Genomic DNA, 21281 nt, shown 5'->3' with positions numbered 1-21281 from the left:
AGCAAGGCCATTTTCCGTGATCAAAGGACTCAACATATGAAAAAGGGGAATTTTAAATGAGTAAACTACTGGCCAAGCATTATGAAAGACAGCAGATTGTGTGAACAGGAGGAGTTGATAGCTTCTGTGCCAGAGTAAAATGTGTACAGGGCCATTAGCAAAGACCAAAAGAACTCAAACAACAATCAAAGTTTGGGAAAACTAGCTTTTTGCCCTCACCAGACATTGCGCACACTATTAAAAATGTGTTACAGCAGACTCTTTCATGAATCATATAGCAACGTACAGTACCGGGGGATTTGAACCTGCAACTTCTTGATCTGCTAAATACTCTAACCATTGAACCAATAACCTTCCTTATTTCTGGAGAACAGAAACAACTTTTAACATGTTTTATTCAAAATGTAAAAATGTCCTTAACCAAAGCACACAGCCCAACCAACATTGGAGGGGTTCAATATTCAGGTCTCTGAATGTTATTCAGTGTTACAGCCAAAGTCCACACTGAATCCCCCTTAAACAATCTGAGGAGTGACCTGAAGATCACAGTTCTCAGATACTCCCCACCATATCCAGCAGAGCTTCAGAGGATCTGTAATAAAGACCACAAAATGCTTCCCCACAGTTAGATTACCGATGAACTCAAAAGCTTTACCTCTGCTACAGTACTGAATACAGGACATGCAAAGATTGAATATGTGTCCATGGAGGTAAGATAAGAGATTAGTAGATACAACTTTATTAACCCTCAGAAGGGTACATTTGGGTGTAACAGCAGCAGAGAGACCGGTGGAAAATAGAGATAATACATATAATTAAATAAAACAAACGCATTCAAGTAAATTCATCCCATGTTGATAGCGCAGTAGTGTAAACAATGCATTGTGTTTTCCGAGATACTCGTCCTTTCTCTGTGTCACAGTGATCCTCTTTTTTTGTTCTCTCCCTTTGTCTCCTTTCTTCCCTTCACTTGTCTTCGCCTTGGTTTATTTCTCTTTTTCTCCACCTGAATGCTTTACCAACTCCTTGAGTTCATGAATACTACGACACATTTTCTCGTTAGTGGGACGGCTCCATTTTCAAACCTTTTCTTAAACAATGAGGGAGGGGGTGCACAACCATTAGTAGCTATGAATCACAATGCTTGTCATTATGAACCACACTAGTACAGCAAGTTAAGTGCCACTCGTCTGGAGTTGGTGACTAATGGGCTTTTCCAAGGTAAAAGCCTCCTCGCTACCCAAAGTCTCACTTCAGGCAGTTGATGCTGCTGATTGGGCAAGGTACAAAGGACACGAGGTACAAAGGTTCCCTCAAGGTCCTTTCTTTTTTCAATCAAGATGATTATGGCGGATGTAAATAACAGGACACAGAGACACACAACCAGAGATTTTGTATTGTTTTTTTTCCTCTGGAATAACACTTCCTTGTCACTGATTAGAGTCGATGAGCGCCTCCGGAACTCGGCAACACTTTGAATCAAGCCATATCAGATCTCATAGCACACATTGAGCACTGGAGAATATTGATAAGTGGCTTTCCAGGTTACACAAGAGCCCAACTATACCACAGAATGGAGGGAATATTTTTGGTTTATGGTTCCACGTAAATGACTGTGGCTTAATGTTAGCCAGAGGTTGTGTTAATGTTAATCTGAGCTGTGAGATGGCCTGAGGAGTCTTTGGTCTTCTTGTGGGATTTTAACATATTATGTTAAAGAGATGACTGCAGGATTCAGATAAACCAGGAGTAAAAGAGTACTTTTACATGTCAATACCGTTTGAGGACCACGCACAAACACATGCGCACGCGTGCTTCAATTTGAGTCCATGACTTGTGGATGATGTGAGTGCGGTGTGTAGAACGAACTGTGTGTGGGCAGTGTTTGGCTGGCTTGGTCTTGCAAGGGTTCAGTGTGTGTGTGTGTGTGTGCGTGTGTGTGTATGTGTGTGTTTGTGTGCGCATGTGTGTACATGTGTAAATGCCTATGGGTCTTTCTGTTGTCTTTCCGACCACATCAGTGTTGTTTGTCAGGCTGCCCTTCCCTTGAATTAATTATTACCAAAGTGAGGTAACAGACAGACACACACACACACACCACACAGGTAGCTGGGGACACTCATTCTGTAAGTGTCACTCTCCTGCTTGAAGCAGAGCACTCCTCTAATGAGGACATAATTGCATTTAAGAAAGACAAAAATGTTTAATCACGGTTACCTGGGAAGTTACAGCCAGTATCATTGTTAAACGGAAGGTTCCAGATGTTTAAAAAGGCAACAACAAAGGAGAAACACTTAAGGACCAAAAAGAAAAACTCCTGTGTTTGTCTTCTTTTGGGTAGTATCCTTAATCCATATAAATCCTTTGCCTAGCAGTCATGGATACTGTTTCAATGATATGATTTTCTGAGTGTATGTTTCTGTGTGTGTGTGTGTGTGTGAGAGAGGTGATAAACAGCTCATAGCCAGTGGGCCGCAAAGAACCTCCATATCTTTTGGCCCGGTTGACCCCTCAGCACAGGCTGACCTACTTTCAGGAGAGGACAAGTGAGGCAGGACATTATCCAATCTCTGAAGTGCAGACTCTTAGGAACATAATGGGTGTATAGTATATACTTAGTTTCTTTAGGATTATTGTCCAATCTTTCTTGACACGCATGACACGTGAACATTCCTTCTCTACAGTCTGTAATTAATTTGACTGAGACGTTAAAATCTAGGGCACTGTGCTGGATCCCATGACTGCAAACTGTCAGGAAACAAATCAATAAAACACTGTAAATACACTGTATGCATTAGCTTGGAAAAAAATGATTTTTTGTGGATCTGAAATGTATTTATTTGTCGCAGATATATAGGCCAAACAATGTATGCTTGTTCATGTATTACAGCTCAGTCTTTAACAGGTGGTAAAAAACACAAATCAAGTGAGATAAGAAACAAGAAATGTATTGTCACGGCCACAGCCGTGCCCCATGTTGTTTTGGGTTTTGCCCTGCCCTAGTGTTTCCCTGCGTCTGTCATTGTCTTCACCTGTGTCTCGTTGAGTAGTTTCAGTTCTCGTTTGTCTTATCATCTTCATCTGTGTCTTGTTTTGTTCTGTGTATTTAGGTTCCTGTTTTGTGCCCATGCTTTGTCTTGTCCTTACCCTTGTTACTGTGTTTATCCTGTCTGTGTCCCTATTATCAAGAAAAAACTGTAAATAAACTGTAAATAAATGTTTGGATGTTCGGATGTTCTACCTGGCTACCTCTCCTGCATGCACACTGTAACACTTGTGGATAACATTCACAGAAGAGTGCAAATCAGAAACAATGTTCAAACTAATAGAGTTCTCTATTGTATTTTGTTCAGTAATGCAAAAATTTGAGAAATCGGACCTCCTGTTTTCTGAGTGATTGTGTCACTCTCCTTACATTTGGGAAATTGCATTGCTCAACCATAATCAATGTGTTGGTGGGTGTGTATGTGTCTCTCTGTCGGTACATTACTGAGAGTATAAATGTCTCTGTCCAAGGAATGGCTGAGCACTTGGACCCTGAGCACTGCTGATATGGCTGAGACCGACCCACGGGGGCACAACACAACAACATTAGCGAAGCAAACAAAAGCTGAAAACACAACAACATGAACACACAACACAACAACATGAACAAAAATGAAAAATGTATACAAACGCTGCATTTCAAAAAACAATCAAACAACAATGGGCACACCACAACATCATCAGCTGAGAACACATTCCAGAAAGCAGGGGCCTGCACTACGAATCAAGATTTGGCATTAACGAGGTAACTTCAGATTCAGCCCAGGGTTTTCTGTATCACGACGGTGGATCAATTGTTACCGGGGTCAATCGCTATGGTAACTAATGATGAACGCCTAACCGGTGTATGTGTGTGCCATTTGTGTGAGATGATTAAAGGATTCTTCTCTCATTCTTTTTGCCAGTGGGAAGAAAAATTCTGCAAGCAAGTTGGAAGAACATTTCAGAAAGCAAATAGAAGCTGTAATGACTGGAGTGGAGCGTAGAACTGAAGCATTTACAGGATTTGTCTAGATTGTATTGTAGTTTAATTAATTTACAGTGTGAGGAAACAGTATTGAGCAACAATGTTTAATAGCTACTCAAACAAGGTTTATTAGGGAAAGATCAGAATCATTTTATATTCATAATCATTTCCTTAATGTAACAGGTGTTGGGCAGAGGCTGTCCAAACAACCTTTCCAATAATAGCATCCAGAACATAAACACCATAATTGATTGTCCATCTGTAAAGACTTTAGCCGAAGACTACAAATTTCAAGCATCTGCAGGAATGGCATAAAAATCCCCCATCTAAAACATTTAAAATGTGCCGGACACCCACGGTTTCAGGTGCGTGGGTTACTGTGTTTGTTTGTGATAATGGACACACCCCCCCCTCCCCCCTCATAATTGGGAGTCTGGCTCACTGTGACCGCCTGTTGACACCTTATGAGTCTCTGGCCCCCAACAACCCGGTGACCTGGGGTCTCATTTATAAAACTGCGCGTAGGTTTCTTACTAAAAGTGTAGGTACGCCCAAAAAGTACGTAAGACAAGTGGGGTAAGTTCGTGCAATTGTGCAATAATGAACTGAAAGTGACAGTGTGTAAAGTGACCAGTGAGAAATGTATCAATGTAAAGTGACCAGTGAGAAATGTATCCATTTCCATATCAGTGTCCATTCAGAAGCCTGATGACCCTTGGATAAAAAATATTGTCCAGTCTGCTAGTGCGAGACCGAATGCTATGGTAGCGCCTGCCAGGAGGCAACGGGATAAAGAGACTAAAGAATGGGTGGTAACAGTCTCTTAGGATCCTGCCTGCGTTCCTGAGGCATCATGTGTGGTAGGTGTCCTGTAGGGCTGGGAGCTTCCTGCCAATGATGAACTCAGCAGACCGGACCACACTACGTAGGGCCTTGCAGTCTCTGTCTTTGCAGCTCCCATAATACAATGTGATGCAACCAGTCAGAATGCTCTCTATAGTGCGTCTGTAAAAGTTAGTGAGGATGACTGAGTCCATACCAAACTTCTTCAGTCTCCTCAAGAAGAAGAGGCTTTTACTGAATAGTTACATTTTGCAGAAGGCCATTCTTATCCCTGTCTGTTTCCTTTTGGTGGGATATTAAGCAATAACAAACTGAGAAGCACTATCACAGTATAGAAGTAAAAATGACCATCATATTTTGGGAAGGGGTTAGAAAGTTTGGGGTTAGCAGCTGTAACATACTATCGGCCGCATTGTTTTCTTCATATTCTTAGGAAAGCGTATGAATGCTGAATGTGATCTGCGGTGCAAGTTATTTTCATTATGTTCTTAAATGTGATTGCTGTACTGTAAAATTCAGCTACTCCACATAACATGGACAGATTGAATGCATGATTTCAGCTTTGGTTCAACCTATGTGAACTGCTCTAAATAACGTTTCACCAACCCCAATGTTCTTTCAATGACATCACACAAGGTAACGATCAAGTTGATTTTTATTTGTTCAATCAGGTGTTGAGGCTCTGAAGAAAACATGTAAACACATAACACTTTTCCTTGTTGCACTTACAAAACATGTTGTCTCTGTACAGGCCCGGGTGCCGCACTCCCCTGTTGAATTAGCTTGTAAGCTAAATGCCAAACACATGCCGTTACATTCCTCCAGCTCTTTTCATTCACACTACCAGGATCTCGATCCGCACTCATCCCTTTGTTCCCCTCTTTTTTGTTCCCAAAATGTGGTTCATCATAAACAGAAGAGAAAACACTGGCATGCAAGTTCACTGTTGCCTGTTCCCTGGGACACAATATAGTCTCTCGTGTCCATACTTGACATTTACCAGGATGGAAGCTGGGTAGTGACTCAGCAGAGCTATCCTACCCAGCCCATCATACAAATACTGCATTTTCATTTTAAAGCTTCATTCTGAGCTTCTAAAGCTTCTGAATAGGATTTTCTCCCCATCCCTGTCTGTAGTCACTCTGCCAATCAGCACAGTTTGAGTATGCAAAATGTGTAGTATGTTTCTAAGAGGCAGTTTGAGGCAAAAATATCAGTCTTCATCTGTTGTGTTTTTACAAGGAATTTGTAGCCTCACAGTTCAAGACACACTGACCCAAAGTGTCAAGTCATTAAAAATAAAACATTTTGGAATAAACACTTTGATGTTTTGGTTCCGAGGTGATGATTTGGCACTTTGAGTTTGTACTAAGTTCAACTTACTAATAAACACTGTAAATTGTTATTGTTGTTATTTTCATGGGTGTAAGGCATTGTTTTTTATAGTATTACTATTATGAAATAAGTAACATACATTTCTAAGTTCATTATCACAACCATATAATCTATATTCCATAGATGTATTCTATACATTGCTATATTAACATGACAACCTATTGAATTATAAGCATAATAAAACCCTATTTTGACTCAAGCAAATATACAAAAAGAGAATGTACTGAAAACAGAGTAAAATATATTAAATTCCCTTCTTTTTTTATTGTGCATTGTACTTTTTCTGGCATGGATTCAGAAGAAAAAGTTTCACAGGCACCCTGAGCTCTGAGGTGAAGGAGCACTTTACCCAAACAAGATTTTTGATGATTACCTACTGATACAATTTAAATCAATTGATGTAAAAATGTTTTGGTGGAGTAGTACTGAATTTATTCTCAATCTTCAAAGAGTGTGGTATGCATGCAAATGGTATTCTAATAAGATCATTAAAATGTTCTCACTTTCCGAGGGGGGGGGGGGGGGGGGGGGGGGACCAAAACAGCTATATTTACTGTATCAAGTTATTACCCACCAACAGTGCTTTTACATCATTCAATAAGTAGAGAGATTGATGGAAAACAATTTGTTTTCAAGAAAAGTGCTCCTTAACCCGTTAAGGAGTAGCGTCGCACATATGTGATCGTTCAAATGCGGGTCCCACAGCGTAACGTCGCACATATGCAATTTCGAACATTCCAATTGCATATTTTTCAATAGACAAAAACTATGCGACAAACAGTTTAGTGTGGCTTCAAAATGTACCAATGAGGAGGCTAATAAGTAACACTAGCATTGTAAGTGCTACGAGTATTATGCCAGGTAACTAGGTAACAGAAGCTAACTAAAGCTAGTTAGCTTCAGTTTTGGAAAAATGACTTACGCTGTGGGGACCGTTGGAAATATTTAGAACTTACGCATCTAAAGGTTAAAGATATGGTAAACCTTCATCAGAACCTTTGCCTCACAAGTTCAAATTAACATCACCACAAGACAAAGGCAGGCAGCCTATTACAAAAGAAAGGACAGTTCAGGTCACAGTTCGGAGTGTGTCTTACGTACAGTAACATTCAATGCTATACCAAAGACTTTCTCTAAAGGAGATGCCAGCCACAGTTACCAGAAAGACGGTCCGTTCAAGCTAAGATTTCAGACTTTCTTTCAGGTCTTTGAATGACTCGTTGTTGTTATACTGCTGCCCCGGGGACGGTCTGCTTCTACCGGCATCTGTGGCGGCCCGTGACGTCTCTGTGTACAGTAGGCGAGACACCCAGACAGACGTGATAATGCGCTTGTACTCGTTCCGGAAGTTTCTGTTGAGGAGGCCATAGATGATGGCATTCAGGCAGCTGTTGAAGTAAGCCATGAAGTAGCTGACCACAAACAGCCACTCAGGGATGCGAGGGGCCAGACGGGGCGGGTCTATGGCTACAGCCAAGCCAATCAAGTTGAGTGGAGCCCAGCAGATGGCGAATAGAACGAAGACCACAAACATTGTGACAAAGTTCCGCATGTCACTCGGTTTAAGGCGGGGGCCCTCGTTGGTCTTCACTTTTCTCCGCACCTACGTGAGACACAGACAAAGAGTTAGCAATCTCAACTTCCAAGCAATCCAGGTAGTCTCAAGTCCTCATGAGACACATCTCAGCAAATGACAGCACAGATCCCAAGGCAGCGAATCAGGAACACACCCACCTGGATGACCAGCACCCATATTCGTAGGTAGCAGAAGGTCACCACGGCGATGGGGACCAGGAAGTGAATCACCACCACGGCCACAGTGTAGGAGCTGCTGACGTTCTGGGCAAAAGTGCAGGAGTAGACCCTGGGGTCATAGCGCAGGGAGCCCACAAACAGGTTGGGGAGGATGGCCAGGACGGTGAGCAGCCAGATTAGGGCGACGAAGAGCAGCGTGTTGCGGAAGCTGTATAGGCGGTGGTAGGAGAAAGAGTGGCAGATGTAGCAGTAGCGGTTCACGGCGATGCCCGTGATGTTGAAGATGGAGCCGATCACGCTGAGACCCATGAGAAAGCCACTCACCTACATGTATGTGTGTGGGTGTGTGTGTGTATTATGTGTGTGTTAGTACGTGGGTGGTTGTGTGTGTGTGTGTGTGTATGTGTGTATATGTATGTGTGTATTGGGGTGGTAGAAGTGGGTGGGGTGAGAGGACAGGGGGATGGAATTGTGTAAGCAAGAGGGCGGCGGGAGAAGAGATTTAAGCCAAAGAACAGGATGAAAGAAAAAGAGAAAAGAGCAGGAGAATGAATATCTGATCCTTTTTCTCCTCCTTTTGAAGATTTCAATGTATAAATACGGCAGGAAAATGTCTCACCATGCACTGCGTGTCACCGAGGGACCATTCGTCGTGAAAGAGCGCATAGAGGACCAGGGGGTAGGGGTAGAAAGCCACCACCAGGTCTGCAAACGCCAGGCTAACCACAAACACATTACCTGAGGAGATAGAAAGGGATACAGCAAAGGTCAGACGGAAGACAAAGAAATAGAGGGAAAATTGCTTTCTATACGTACCAGAAATGTCCTAATGACCCCTATTCAGTTCAACAGTAACTTGTTTTACATGGAGCCACTTACAGTCTGTACAAGAGCACCAGGTGAATGTTGAGGTGTTACAATCATGGCAAATGAGTCCAGTTCACCGGAAAATCCCCTTTCTCATCAGCTAATTCCCCATGACATCTCTGCTAGACAGTCACACACCAACACTCCCACAGAATGCATTTGCATATAAATTGGAAGACACGCACGCCTTCTGAAAAAGTAAGTAAAGCAAAAGAGCGACATTTCGTAACCTCTCCACTATACAACTTCTTTCCTATCATCATCAAGCTTCCCCTGAACAATGACTGAGACATTCGTACTGGCACCGAGGCCAGTCTTATTTAGTGTGTGTGTGTGCACGTGTGCCATTTTCTCTGCTAAATGAAACCAGGACTGCATTCGATTTACACAGCTTTTATCATGCCATCCATCTTCATCCCAAAGTTTCACAATCCCTCGCTATCTCTTGCACTCACCCTCCACACCATCTCTCCGCTTAATGATAATGCACGCACAAACTGATAAAACTCAGAGCCACAATTAATGTATTCCCTTTAAAATAATATTCCACGCCAGACCCATGTGAACGAGTGCTTTTTGTGCTGATTGCCGTGTGGGAGAGCACAATTAAATTTACTTCTCACCCACGATCACAGTCTCTCACTTGCAGAAAGGAGACATCCAATCTCTCTTTCTTTCGTTCTCTCTCTCGTTCTCGCTAACTCTCTCGTTCTCTCAATCTCGCTCTCTCTCATTTATGTTCTCTCTCTCTCCAAAATGTTCTGGGGATTACTGTAAGACCTACATTGGAAGGGCACTCTTAGCCAGACGTACATGCGCACACATGCGGTCTTTAAGCTGCGGCTGATTGAGACGGCTTGTTGATAAGAAGTGTCACTCAGCCAGTGGCGAACATACATACACAAATGAGCTACTTTGCCGGAAACGCAAAACACGAAAACATGAGAAAATATTGTGTGTTTGTGTTTTTGGACAGATTTTGATAGATTTGGCAGGGGTCACATAACACACTAACTCGAGTCCTCTAACATTCAGCTGTAAGCCTGATACACGTTGCTACTATTTTTCACAGGGCAAGAAACGAAAGACGAACATCTGTGATCAAGCAGGAAGGTGTGCACACACACATCACGCCTGGGCTACACCAGTCATCTTTTCAATAAGCCATGGATCAGTGACACTAGAATGACATTTTCTCATAATGAAGAGTTTGGAATTCTAAACTCATATTGTAATCACGTTACACAAATCAGGAATGAAGCCAAAAGCTGCCGTGGAGACACGCCTCGGCGAGGCTTACCAGTACAGATACCGTGGAAAGATTGCCACGGCGACTGACTTTGTTTGCATTTAGATTCCTTTTCGCTGGGAAGAAGAAGACCCTGTGGGTTTGAGGGTTATGATGTGTCCATGGATAAGGGAAAATGTATTGTGTTAAGGTGAGACCAGAGAAAGACAGGTGAGAGAGTGAAATCAATGTCAAGAGAATGATAGAAAGAGACCAGGGGCCTCATTTATCGACTGTTCGTACGCTCTAATATGTGTGTAAACCGTGCATATGAATGGATCCACGCAATAGTTGCGATTTATCATGACCAGAGATTTCTTGGAAGGGTGCGTAAATCTAAGAATGGTCAATACTATGCGTAGCTGAGTAGGAACAATTCCAAGTGGTAAAACAAGGCCATTGCATCGTGAACACGGGAACTCTATGTAGGCCTATAAGATTGAAATAAATAATTAAAGCATTTTGCAAGGATTTCCATGAAATGTTGAATTCATGAAATATTGCAATAATATAATTTAACACCATAAAGGGAGCTGTTAATGTTGGCAAATTAATGTAATGTAGGGAGTCAGATGGCTGAGCGGTGATGGAGTCTGGCTAGTAATCAGAAGATTGCTGGATCGATTCGCCGTGCCACATGATGTTGTGGGCAAGGCACTTCACCCTACTTGCCCCGGGGGGAATGTCCCTGTACTTACTGTAAGTCGCTCTGGATAAGAGCGTCTGCTAAATGACTAAATGTAAAAATATAATGTAGTGTAATGTATGATACAACAATAATATGCTCGTGGACCCCGATAAAAGACGGTCAATTAACACGGAATATCTAATATGAAGATGGCAGATTTAGCTGTGTTTAGAAGATTCAGCAGACGCTGCATTTCGTCAAGAGCGCATTTTTAGAGACAGGTATGACTTTTTTGAAAAGTTGAAAATCACTTGATTTTAAATCAAACCACTTTTAATATTTCTGCCAATGAGCACCTCTAAGAAGATGCTGCTTTAATACCAATCGCTACCTTTTCCCAAACAATTATTATTCTTTTGGGAGGTCAAACCGTGTTCCGAATAAAGTGCTGTGCTTGCACTTAACCTCCGACACCAAAACCTCCATTTCCTTTTGGGAAAAACCAAAACCTCCATTTCCTTTTTGGGGAGAAAACATTTTTCTCTCCTTTCTTTTCTTGCTCCATTTTCATTACCAATTTCTAGTTTAACTTGATAGCTCCCTTTTTATTGTTAGTGATTCAACTAATTTAGATAATATGGGGCGTTTAGACTAAGCTTATAGACTAAGAACAGCTGAGATTTATCAAGGAAAATCTCCTAGAAGTGTGCGTACGCCGTTCGTACCAATATTTGATCAATCTCACCTTGAACTGTTGAATATTTCAAACCTCCACGTAAGAACAATTTCTACACACGCTTGATAAATGAGGGCCCAGGTCACTGAAATTGTGGTTTACCAGAGAACTGACTGACTGGGTTGAAATGACACGCGCACATAAACAGAACACTACATAAACTGCCCCAAAATGTTTCACAGGAAAAGGTGAACTGGCCACCCCAAACTGGATAAACAAATACTTACAATTTTGTGAGTCTGCCATCTGAATTGAAGGACCAATCTAGAAAAGAGTTAAGTGCAGTGGCTCAACCAGAATGACAAGACCACCAGGCATGGCAGTAGAAGCTCTCTCTCTTTCAGACTTTCATCCTCAGCTAATTTCCTACATCTGTCTCCTAATCTAAAAGAACGGTGACGTAGGACGCCTGCTGCTTTTCTCCTCCTCCTTCGTCTGCCCGTGTCCAGTCCACCCTTCCATCTGTTTTATGGGCCTAAGCAGACTCTAAAAGTCAGACAGCAACGAACTAACTAACTTTGCCGTAACTCTCAGTTCCGGGCGGTTTAGTAAAAAGGCTGAGTTATGACGCTCTGCTGGAGGTCATGGATTGGTACCGTATCAGATTTGAACTGTACGGAAGGGTCTAACCAGACAGGAGGCAGAAGACAGGGCTATGTTGGTCCCACTGCACAGGATACAAGACTGAAAAAGAACTGCATTTGGTCAGGACTGGGGAGACTGTACATTGTTTGTTTGTGTGTGTGTGTGTGTGTGTTATATCCTCTAATGGTATTGGTTTTATGGGTAACATAAAGACTGTGACAGCCAAGATCTAGTGTTCAGCAGACTATAATTTAAGTAGCAAGTTGTTAAAGAGAAAAATGTTTGTAATAAAGTAGGACTGTCAGCAAATGGTGTCGTAAACCTTTTCTACTGGCATGTTCATTCCAGCTGTTTACTTTCACCTTCACTAGAGGTAAGAACTACTTTACTAGATGGATAGAGAGCAGAAAAGTGAGTGTGTGTATGAAAGTATACAACTCTCTGGATTGGAACATGGCATGATGAACCTATTTGCAGATTCTGGGGTAAACCGTTATCTTGTATGAATATGTAAAAGCTTGTTGTTGTGTCCCCATTCATTTGAACATGCGCACATGCACAGACACAGAAAACCACAACTGCCGACGGTTCAAACGCTTGATTGTGGTGCATGTGCCCATATAAAATGCATGGGTTTTCCAAGCCTGTACAGTATGTTCCGGACTGTAAATGGCCGTGATAATGCCAGGGAAAAATATCCGGCGGCAAAAATCTATAGTAAGATGTTCATCAAACTGACATCTGGTAACGAAATTACTCTGCATTTGTTTCCTATTCCTCTCGTGTCAACTGACGCAGTGCAACAGGAAAGGAAAAACAGTATGGAAAACCGATGAGCGCTTGTCAAACCAGCTCAAAAGGCGCAAAATCGCCTCATTCTAATCACTACAAGGTAATCCTCATTTGTAACTGCTCACAGTGGATTAATACGTATTCCGTTGTGTTGTCCTTGATTTATTCATCCTTTGATTTAAACACCATTCCCATAATGAAGTCATTAATAACAACGAAAAAACGAGGAGTAATTTTGGGGGGGAATTGTCTGTACTCAGAAGTGGAAGACAATGTTTTAATGAGAAAGCGAGTAGCAATTAGTTAGGAAAGCAATAACACAAAAAAGTTGGAAGAGTCGAAGTTGACCACCCGAGTTGACCTCCAGCCCTTAACTCGGCAAGACTGTTGCGAACACGATATACAGTCTCTATTAGCTAGAGAGTGTAGCAGACCACCGTGCGGATTAAAACTATGGTGGATGATCCCTTTCCTTGGCCCCGTAAACACGCACTAACACACACCCACAAACAATGAGAGGGGGCGAAAGATACATCTCACACTAACGAGAGTATTTGGGCAGGAATAAAATACACAGTTCTCTCAGTCCAGCCATTACGTTCTGCCATGGTGCCGAACCTGTCAGTGAGCCGGCTTTGTCCATGGTGCTGAACCTGTCAGTGGGCATGCCTTGTCCATGGTGCTGAACTAGCCTGTCTGCCTGCATGCTGGCCTGTTTCATGGTTCTTGGTGCCAAGTATATAGCCTGCCAGTAAGTAATTATCCAGTGTATTACAAATGCACTAATGCAATCTATCTGGCTTCCCTCCCTCCCTCCCAGTCTGTCTCACTCTATCCCCCTCTTTTCACAGAGACAGAATGAATGGGAAAGAAAGAGAGAGACAGAAAGAAAGAAAATAGCACAGCGTCAAGGCGCAGCTGTCCTCTCCTTGTCTTAGACAGTTAATGCGAGGCACGAAAGGAGACGAATAACCCGAACCCACTGATGAGGCAACAAACTACAACTCTCATAAGCCTCAAGGATGAAGAAGGTGCCTTCCAACACCAGGCCATAGAATCACTGTGCTCGTACTGTGTATCCTACAATTCTTTAACACCGCCACGTAGTGACCTCTAACTGGACGTAACAATTCAACACAAGATGCAGCCCCTGCAATCTTCCTCCATGCTGGGATTGCAGAATTCATGTTCCCACAAGGTGGCGCTCTAGAAAAAGTCTGACTCCTGCTATCAACTACAACGCCTTGGACGCAGGGACTGTCGCTGGCAACGCACAGCCCATCAGCTTGGCAGCTTTCCGGGCATGCAGATAGGATGTTTAAGTTATCCCCCACGCCAGAGCATACAGGACGGATAAGGGAGGAATGATTGATGGGGTGGAGGGGAGGGGATGCAGAAGGAGTGTGTTGATGTATAGGGCTTTTACGGCCCTCACCTTTATCGTTCCAGGAGATTGTGGACTGGTGGGGGGGGTAAGCACTGGACCAACGCCATTTCGGTTGGCCTCTGCCATTGCCATGGAGCTGTCCGATTGATCAGGGTTGAGTATCCCGCAGTGCGTGGCGAACAGCCCGGGTGTCAGAAGAGATATTGTGACCAGCTAACGAGGGCCTCTCCTTCCGCTAGCTCAACAGCACTGCAGGAAGTCCCAATGGACAGCTTAGCGCTTGCTGAGCACATCCCAGACTATAGCTGAATATGGGATGATGAACTGGCGAGATGATTCAGTATGGCACTGCAGTGTGTATTTGTGTGTGTGTATGTTGTGTGTTTGTGCGCGCACGTGTCTTTGTGTGATTGTCTGTGCGTGACAGATGGAGAGAGGAAGTGACAGAGACAAGTCCAGCAAGATCGAGAACGAGAGGTGAGATAGTAAGTCTGAGAAAAAGTGCTTTCAACAACAACAGATGAGGTAAAATCACTTTGCTAGGTGGAGCAAACGGAGACTCTTCACTTTTCCAGGGTGTTCATCCTTCTTAGGATCACAGCTGTGGAGGATTCACTACAGTTCACAAGATTCTTCATCTTCTAACACGTCGGTGTGCAGTCAACATTTGAGCATGTTCAAACAGGACATGACAAAGCACTCTTACAGAGAATGCTGGCCTAGCTAAAATGCCCTGTGTTAGCAGTTCAAACTCTCTCTACCTCCCTCCCTTTCTCTCTCTCACTTTCTCTCTCACTCTTTCTCCCCCTCTCTCCTTCCTGCGCCCATTCTCTCTCTCTCATCCTCTCTCTCACTCTTTCCATCTCTCTCTCTCCTCTTATTTTCCTATTGCTCTTTTCTGTAAAATGAGAGGAACCACAAACACATCAAAGTGTGGTGATTGAAAGGGGTCTCTGGAGTTGACCAGGGATAATTTCTGAGGAAGGCTATGTGTGTGTGTGTGTGTGTGGGGGGGGGGTTGTAAGTAACAGGACACATTGAAAAGCTGTGATTGGCTTAATGGTTTGCACCCATGAATTGCCAATTTTGATGTTCTCTTCAAAAAAGCGAGAGAGGGAAGAGAGAAGTTTCTAGGGTAGGCATGGCGAGACATCAACAGGAAGGAAACAGACGGCGCCACAATGCAGTTCCTCCGATACAAGCCGGAACGGACAATGGCCGGGTTTCCCAGATTCGTTAAGAAGATCTTAACACTCAGAGCTTCTTTGGATCGTTCTCAGAACGCTCTAGAACGCTCTTAGAACGTTCTTAAGAAGCTCTTAGCGTTAAGAGCTTCTTAACGAATCTGGGAAACCCGGCCAAAGCCTGTTGAGAAATGAGTCAATGAGTCCTAATACTCTGCAGTCCGTGACTCACTGAGCGAGTCGCACCGCTCACGGCACCAAGAACAAACCTGCGCACACACACACTCAAAGATGCACATGAATTGTGATGATCAAATATATGGACGTAGAATACAACATATGAAAGTGCTCTCTTTCATGGCTAATCCCCATCAGGAGATAAACACAACTCTTTGTGGCCTGCATGCTGAGGGAATAATACAAGTTTCAGTTTTATTCAGTTTTCGGCATAAAACCAAAAACACCCCCAGAGCCTGTCCCAATTTGTTGAACCTGAACAACAGAATGACAGCTCATCTGCTTGGCTACTCAAAACGAATGTTCCATGGGGTCTTTCTGCTCAATTTCAGCCCCTATGGCTGACTTTCTCTGTCTTACGTAAAAAGGCACCGTCCTCGCTGCCATCTGATTTTGCCTGACGTCTGAGGAACTTGCCGGAGAAGTCGTAATTAATTCTAGTTGACAAATGTGCAGACAACGAAGGCCTTAAGAGGCTCAGGGCGCTCTGACTCGTGACATTTAAGAATGATGATATTTTTCCCTTCAGACTGGGATCCACAGCTCACATGCACTTACCTTCAGAAAACAATATGGGATTCAAAACACTTCAAATTAAGTCAGTCGCATAAATTATGTATGTTAACCTGACTTATTATTAGCAATTGTATGTATTATTTTTATTATGTAGTTTTATTATGTATTATGTGTTTTATTATGTGTCAGTGGAGGCTTCAGAAAGCACACATAAATTTGTCTGAGTATGAAATCAAATCAAATCCTTAAAATCTGAGGCCTTGGTTTCCACAAAGTGTCTTCTAAGAGTATGTTCCCATCTCTCTTATGTAGATTAAAAATCTCAAGTTGTAACTGCATATCTACAAAAAGATCTCCTTTCTCTCAGAAGTAGAAAAGGCCTAATTAGTGATAAAAACAGATCTCATTCGGAAAAGGATGAGAAGTGTTTTTCCAATAGTGTTATTCTTTCAACTACTTCACAAAACCTCTCGTTTGTCCACAGGTCGGAAAGGACAGACCTTGAGCCTTGATTTGTTCGATGCAAATAACAGGCCGCATTTTTCTGTGATACATCCTTAATGTCAGTACTTTGCGTTAAGAGACATTGCCTCGTAGCAACTGGAGCAGTGATTTCCTGACCTCATGTCATGCATTATTTTTACAACTGAGGACACGGCAGCTCACAGCGGGACAATCTACTCACACAATTATTGTCACGCAAGGCTGTCCTGTGATTGTAGTCGGTACATCTTTTTCACTATAGCTACTGTATTGATGTCTTTGTCGACTTCAAGTTTAATCGCATTTTAAGACAGCTCGGCTGAAAACGAGGGTGCGAATGTGGTTAGGCTTGGAATGTGCGTGGGAGTGTGAATCCAGCTTTTCTGAACATGTCAACCACAGTGCTTGAATCGGTTTACATTGAAGGGTACACACTCTCCTAAACAGGTACAGTTAGAAAGAAGAGGGAGCGAGAGGAAGGGGGGAGGAGAACGAGGGAGAGAGAGATGCTACGAGGGAACGGGAACGAAAAGAGAGAGGGGTTACATTTAACAGACGCTCTTATCCAGTGTGACTTACAGAAAGTACAGGGACATTCCCCCGAGGCAAGTAGCGTGAAGTGCCTTACCCAAGGACACAACGTAATTTGGCTCAGCCGGGAACCAAACTGGCGTCCTTCAGATTACTAGCTCGATTCCCTAACCGCTCAGCCACCTGACTCCCTCACTATTGCTTTCTGTGGGACTTTTCGAGCTTTGTCAACTCAGTGTTGTGTGGTTGCGGCCAAAGTCATTCATGTTCTTCCTTATCTTGTCTCTCACTTCCTTCATTCCCACACGTCCCTTTTTACTCCTCTTCCACGCTGTACTTTTACCTTTTCGGCCTCTCCCTCGCGTCTAACTCTGTTCAACTTCAACACTGGCGCAGCACCACAACTACACCTCTCCCCGTTTTCCTCTCATCCAACTTCTCTCCTTCCTCTGCTCACTTCTCTCACTGCTCTCACTCTCTTCTTTCAGTCACACTCGCTGACTCTCTATTCTCCTCCAACCCGTCCCTCGCTTCAACCACCTCATCGCCCACCATGGCCTTGGGGGTCTTTAGAGACGGTTATATAAGCCTCGTCAAATTATCACAATGCATGTATAATAGATAGGAGAGAGTTGTGCTGTGAAAGAGGATTTGAGGAGGAATAAAAGGCTAAAAAAGGACTCATCCTTAGCTTGGCAGCTGAAATAGGTCAATCAGACATGTCCATGGACAGCTGATAAATGCGTGTGTGTGTGTGTATCTGTTTAGTGCACATGCTGACATGCATGTGTTATCGTACAGCGTATTTCCCGCTGTGCTGCACTCCAAACAGGGGTTTGATGGCAGTTCCATATGGCAGTGCTGCTTCCCACATCTCCAGCAGGGACACTCATCATGGGGGGTCATGATGAGCCCTTTCTCTCCCTCTCACAGAGGGCTGTCCTTCGCTCCCCCTGCTCAGCAGGGAACGAGAGAGAGAGAGTTGGCTGGAACCAGCACGACATGAGAGCAAATGGTGGTGGGGGGCGGGAGAGCGGGAGAGAGAGGACCAGAGCGTGAGAGAAAGAGATGAACAGACAGAGAGAGGGCTGCTGTGGGTTAACGATGCCCTCTAAAAAGGAACCACAAGGTCTACGGCTGTCACTTCCTCCCCACGTCTGCTCCTGGTCCACCCAGACTCATAACACCATCCCTGAGGGATGCAAACAGTCAGCAGCACTCAACAAGCAGCAGTACCTACACCGTGACACACGCACGCGCGCAGACAGAAACAATACACGCACGTCGAAAGGCGCCATCACGTGCGCAGACAGAAAAAATGCGAGTTTGAAGGCAAAAGCCCTGCACAGAGACACACACACGCACAATGTAGAAAAACACTTTGAGCATGAGTGCACAGAGACGCGCATGTCTTGTGTGCACTCTAACTCCTCATGCTAAATAGATCAGTGGTATGAGTCCTGTTGGAATAGTAGAAGACTCCTGTACATGGCAAATGGTTAATGGCTGTGGAACATGGCACAGGGCCAAGCAATTTGCAAAGGGATGTTCGTCTTCATGGAATTAAATCAATGTAATCCATGCATCAGATTCTCAATTCATTCATCTTTTTTACCTCTCTCTCTCTTTCTCTCTCTCTCTCTCTCTCCAATGCCATCTCCAACTCAATGTCAATCTCTGACTTTCTTCCTCTCTCTTTACCTCAACAGGCCTAATCTCTCCTTCCGTCTCTGGGCGTGCCACCTTGCAGAGTCCGGTGTTGTAGCGACTCAGAGAAAAACAGCTGTGGGAGCTTTTTAATGTTCCTGCTCCTTCATGTGAACACTTTCCCACTACCTCTCCCCATGTCTGGGTCACCTGGCACATTTTATTCTGAGCTTTCACAGCCACACACACACACACGTTGTTACTTCACACGCAGGCTGATGAGTCTGGAAGGGATAAGGGTGATACACGTGTGTGTAGTGAACGAGAAAATAAGAGATGCTTTCTAAAGTACACTGAAGCTTGGTGAAAGAGTGAACCCCCTCTTTGAAGACTCACACTTTCATGTGTACATGCGACACACACACACACAAATATCTGTGTAATGACTGTGCCTGTCTGTCAGCTTTTCTTTAACAGCCTCAGATCAACTTCTTTGCTTCAAAGAGTGTCAGAGTGACAATTCACCCTCGCTTACTGTAGGAAGCTGGTATTGCAACTGGTTTATGGGGGATCATTAAAATAATGTTTATCCATCCTGATCCATATTTATGAGCGCTACCAGATTTTCAAACACTCATGCACACAGACACATACCTACACACGTGTGCGCACACACATACATAGTTTAATTACATTTACATCCCCCAACAGATATTTAACTATTTCTTAATTATCTCATAAGAATTTGAACTAACTTTCACCAGTTTCAATGGTGCTGACACACCAGAAATAGACCTGAAGCCTTGGGCTTCAACAAACACATGTTCAAGCACACGCACACACACACACATTGTTGTATACTAACCTCACTTCTCAAGGTTAACTTACAGTCGCTTTAGTGTGTAGGTCAACAATGTTCATATGGAGATTGATTGGTTTCCCCCTTTTCAATAAATAATCAATTCAGAGCGACACACTGTGATGTGACAGCACATGACCAGATCAGGGTTAATGAATGAAATAGGCTAAACAAATAGCCTACACCTGAACTTATCGGAAAGGTGCTTCAGTATTCAAATATACTGTAAGGCTTATGTTTTTACATCTTGTTGCCACCGGACCTTACCAGAATTCCTCAGCTTTCGGTTCCTTAATACCGAAATGATCACGAGCAGGTTGCCGAGCACGTCCACCACCGTAGTGAAGATCAACACACTCGCCAGAACTGCTATTGCCCATGCCGGACGCGTTCCATCCTCACCCGCCAGTCCGTGTTCTACCTGTCCGTACCCTGACACTGGGTCTGTCCGGTTCTTCAGGATATCGAAGGAGTCAGGCATCCCCAGCCAAACCAATCTAAACCTTAAGTCCCCACACAGCCGCCAATAACAGTGATCCCTAAACGAAACATCGTGCTCACGTTTGTGTCTCTCCGTGAGCGCACGGCTGGAGTTGGTGATCGCAGGGTGATAACCGTGGCAGCATTGGAAAAACAAAACCGATAAATGCAGCTGTTCAGTTGACAATCAAAATGAACCCAGTTTATCGTGATGCATTATTACAAGTGTACGTCCTCGCTATGTTTTATTCTATGGAAGTCTGTTTGGCGGGTCTACCTGGAGACAGTGCGCTTCTCCTTCCACTTGCTACGGCACTGATATCCTTGTGAGTGGTCAGTTCTGACCGAGAGTGTCCGAAGGCAACCTTATAGCATCTTTTCACTTAAAGTCACATTTCGGATATTTTATCGTTGAAATTCCGAGTGTAATAGGTAATGCGACATAAGGTCACTCTTTCGCCTTCCTCCGCCAAAGTGTGGAATGAAAAAAACGGTCAACTCAAATTTATTAGGTTCGTTTCCGCCAACCCCGAATTATTTGGCGAGCATAAGGAGCGCGCTCGGGATCAAGCCCCAGACGGTCCAGTTAGTCAAATACCATCGTACAAACTCCGGGAAGGTGCAGTCGCCCATCTCTCCGTTTCTCTGCAGGGATGAAGGTTTCAACTACACATAATAGAAGACGAAGCCAGCGTCCCTCTTGGTAATCTTTTAGGCCGAGAAAGAGAGAGAGAGTAGAGCTGGAGAGTGTGAGACAGACATAGATAGACGCACATCCTAGCAAATTTATTTCAGTAAAGGTGAAGTAACAAACAGACAGAAAGAACAGTGTTTCTCTATGGGGGCAGTTGAACATTCAGTGCGCGTTGATCACTTTCGAGATTGGAGCGGACAAGGTTTACTAAGAAGATTTCTCCCTCTCTCCCTCTCTCTCTCTCTCTCTCTCTCTCTCTCTCTCTCTCTCTCTCTCTCTCTCTCTCTCTCTCTCTCTGTCTCTCTCTCTCTCTCTCTCTCGCATATCCGCGGTCTCTGCCTGCCTGTAGTGACTGTCTGTGA

The 21281-nt window shown here is 43.7% G+C and overlaps 1 protein-coding gene across 1 annotated transcript; it reads right to left on the bottom strand.

The window, feature by feature from the left end:
• Window positions 1-7430: 7430 nt before the first annotated feature.
• On the bottom strand, window positions 7431-20271 carry LOC124465876 (melatonin receptor type 1B-B-like). Its single transcript, XM_047017512.1, has 4 exons — window positions 20013-20271; window positions 8625-8743; window positions 7985-8329; window positions 7431-7853 (listed from the first exon to the last, which is right to left on the bottom strand). The coding sequence occupies exons 1-4, from the start codon at window positions 20224-20226 to the stop codon at window positions 7431-7433; spliced, it is 1101 nt and encodes a 366-aa protein (XP_046873468.1). The 5' UTR covers window positions 20227-20271.
• Window positions 20272-21281: the final 1010 nt, after the last annotated feature.

The sequence above is a fragment of the Hypomesus transpacificus genome, unplaced genomic scaffold (genome assembly GCF_021917145.1).
Source record: "Hypomesus transpacificus isolate Combined female unplaced genomic scaffold, fHypTra1 scaffold_61, whole genome shotgun sequence".
Lineage (NCBI taxonomy): Eukaryota > Metazoa > Chordata > Actinopteri > Osmeriformes > Osmeridae > Hypomesus > Hypomesus transpacificus.
Note: the sequence above shows the minus strand (reverse complement) of the source record. Positions and strands in the feature narration are given on the sequence as shown.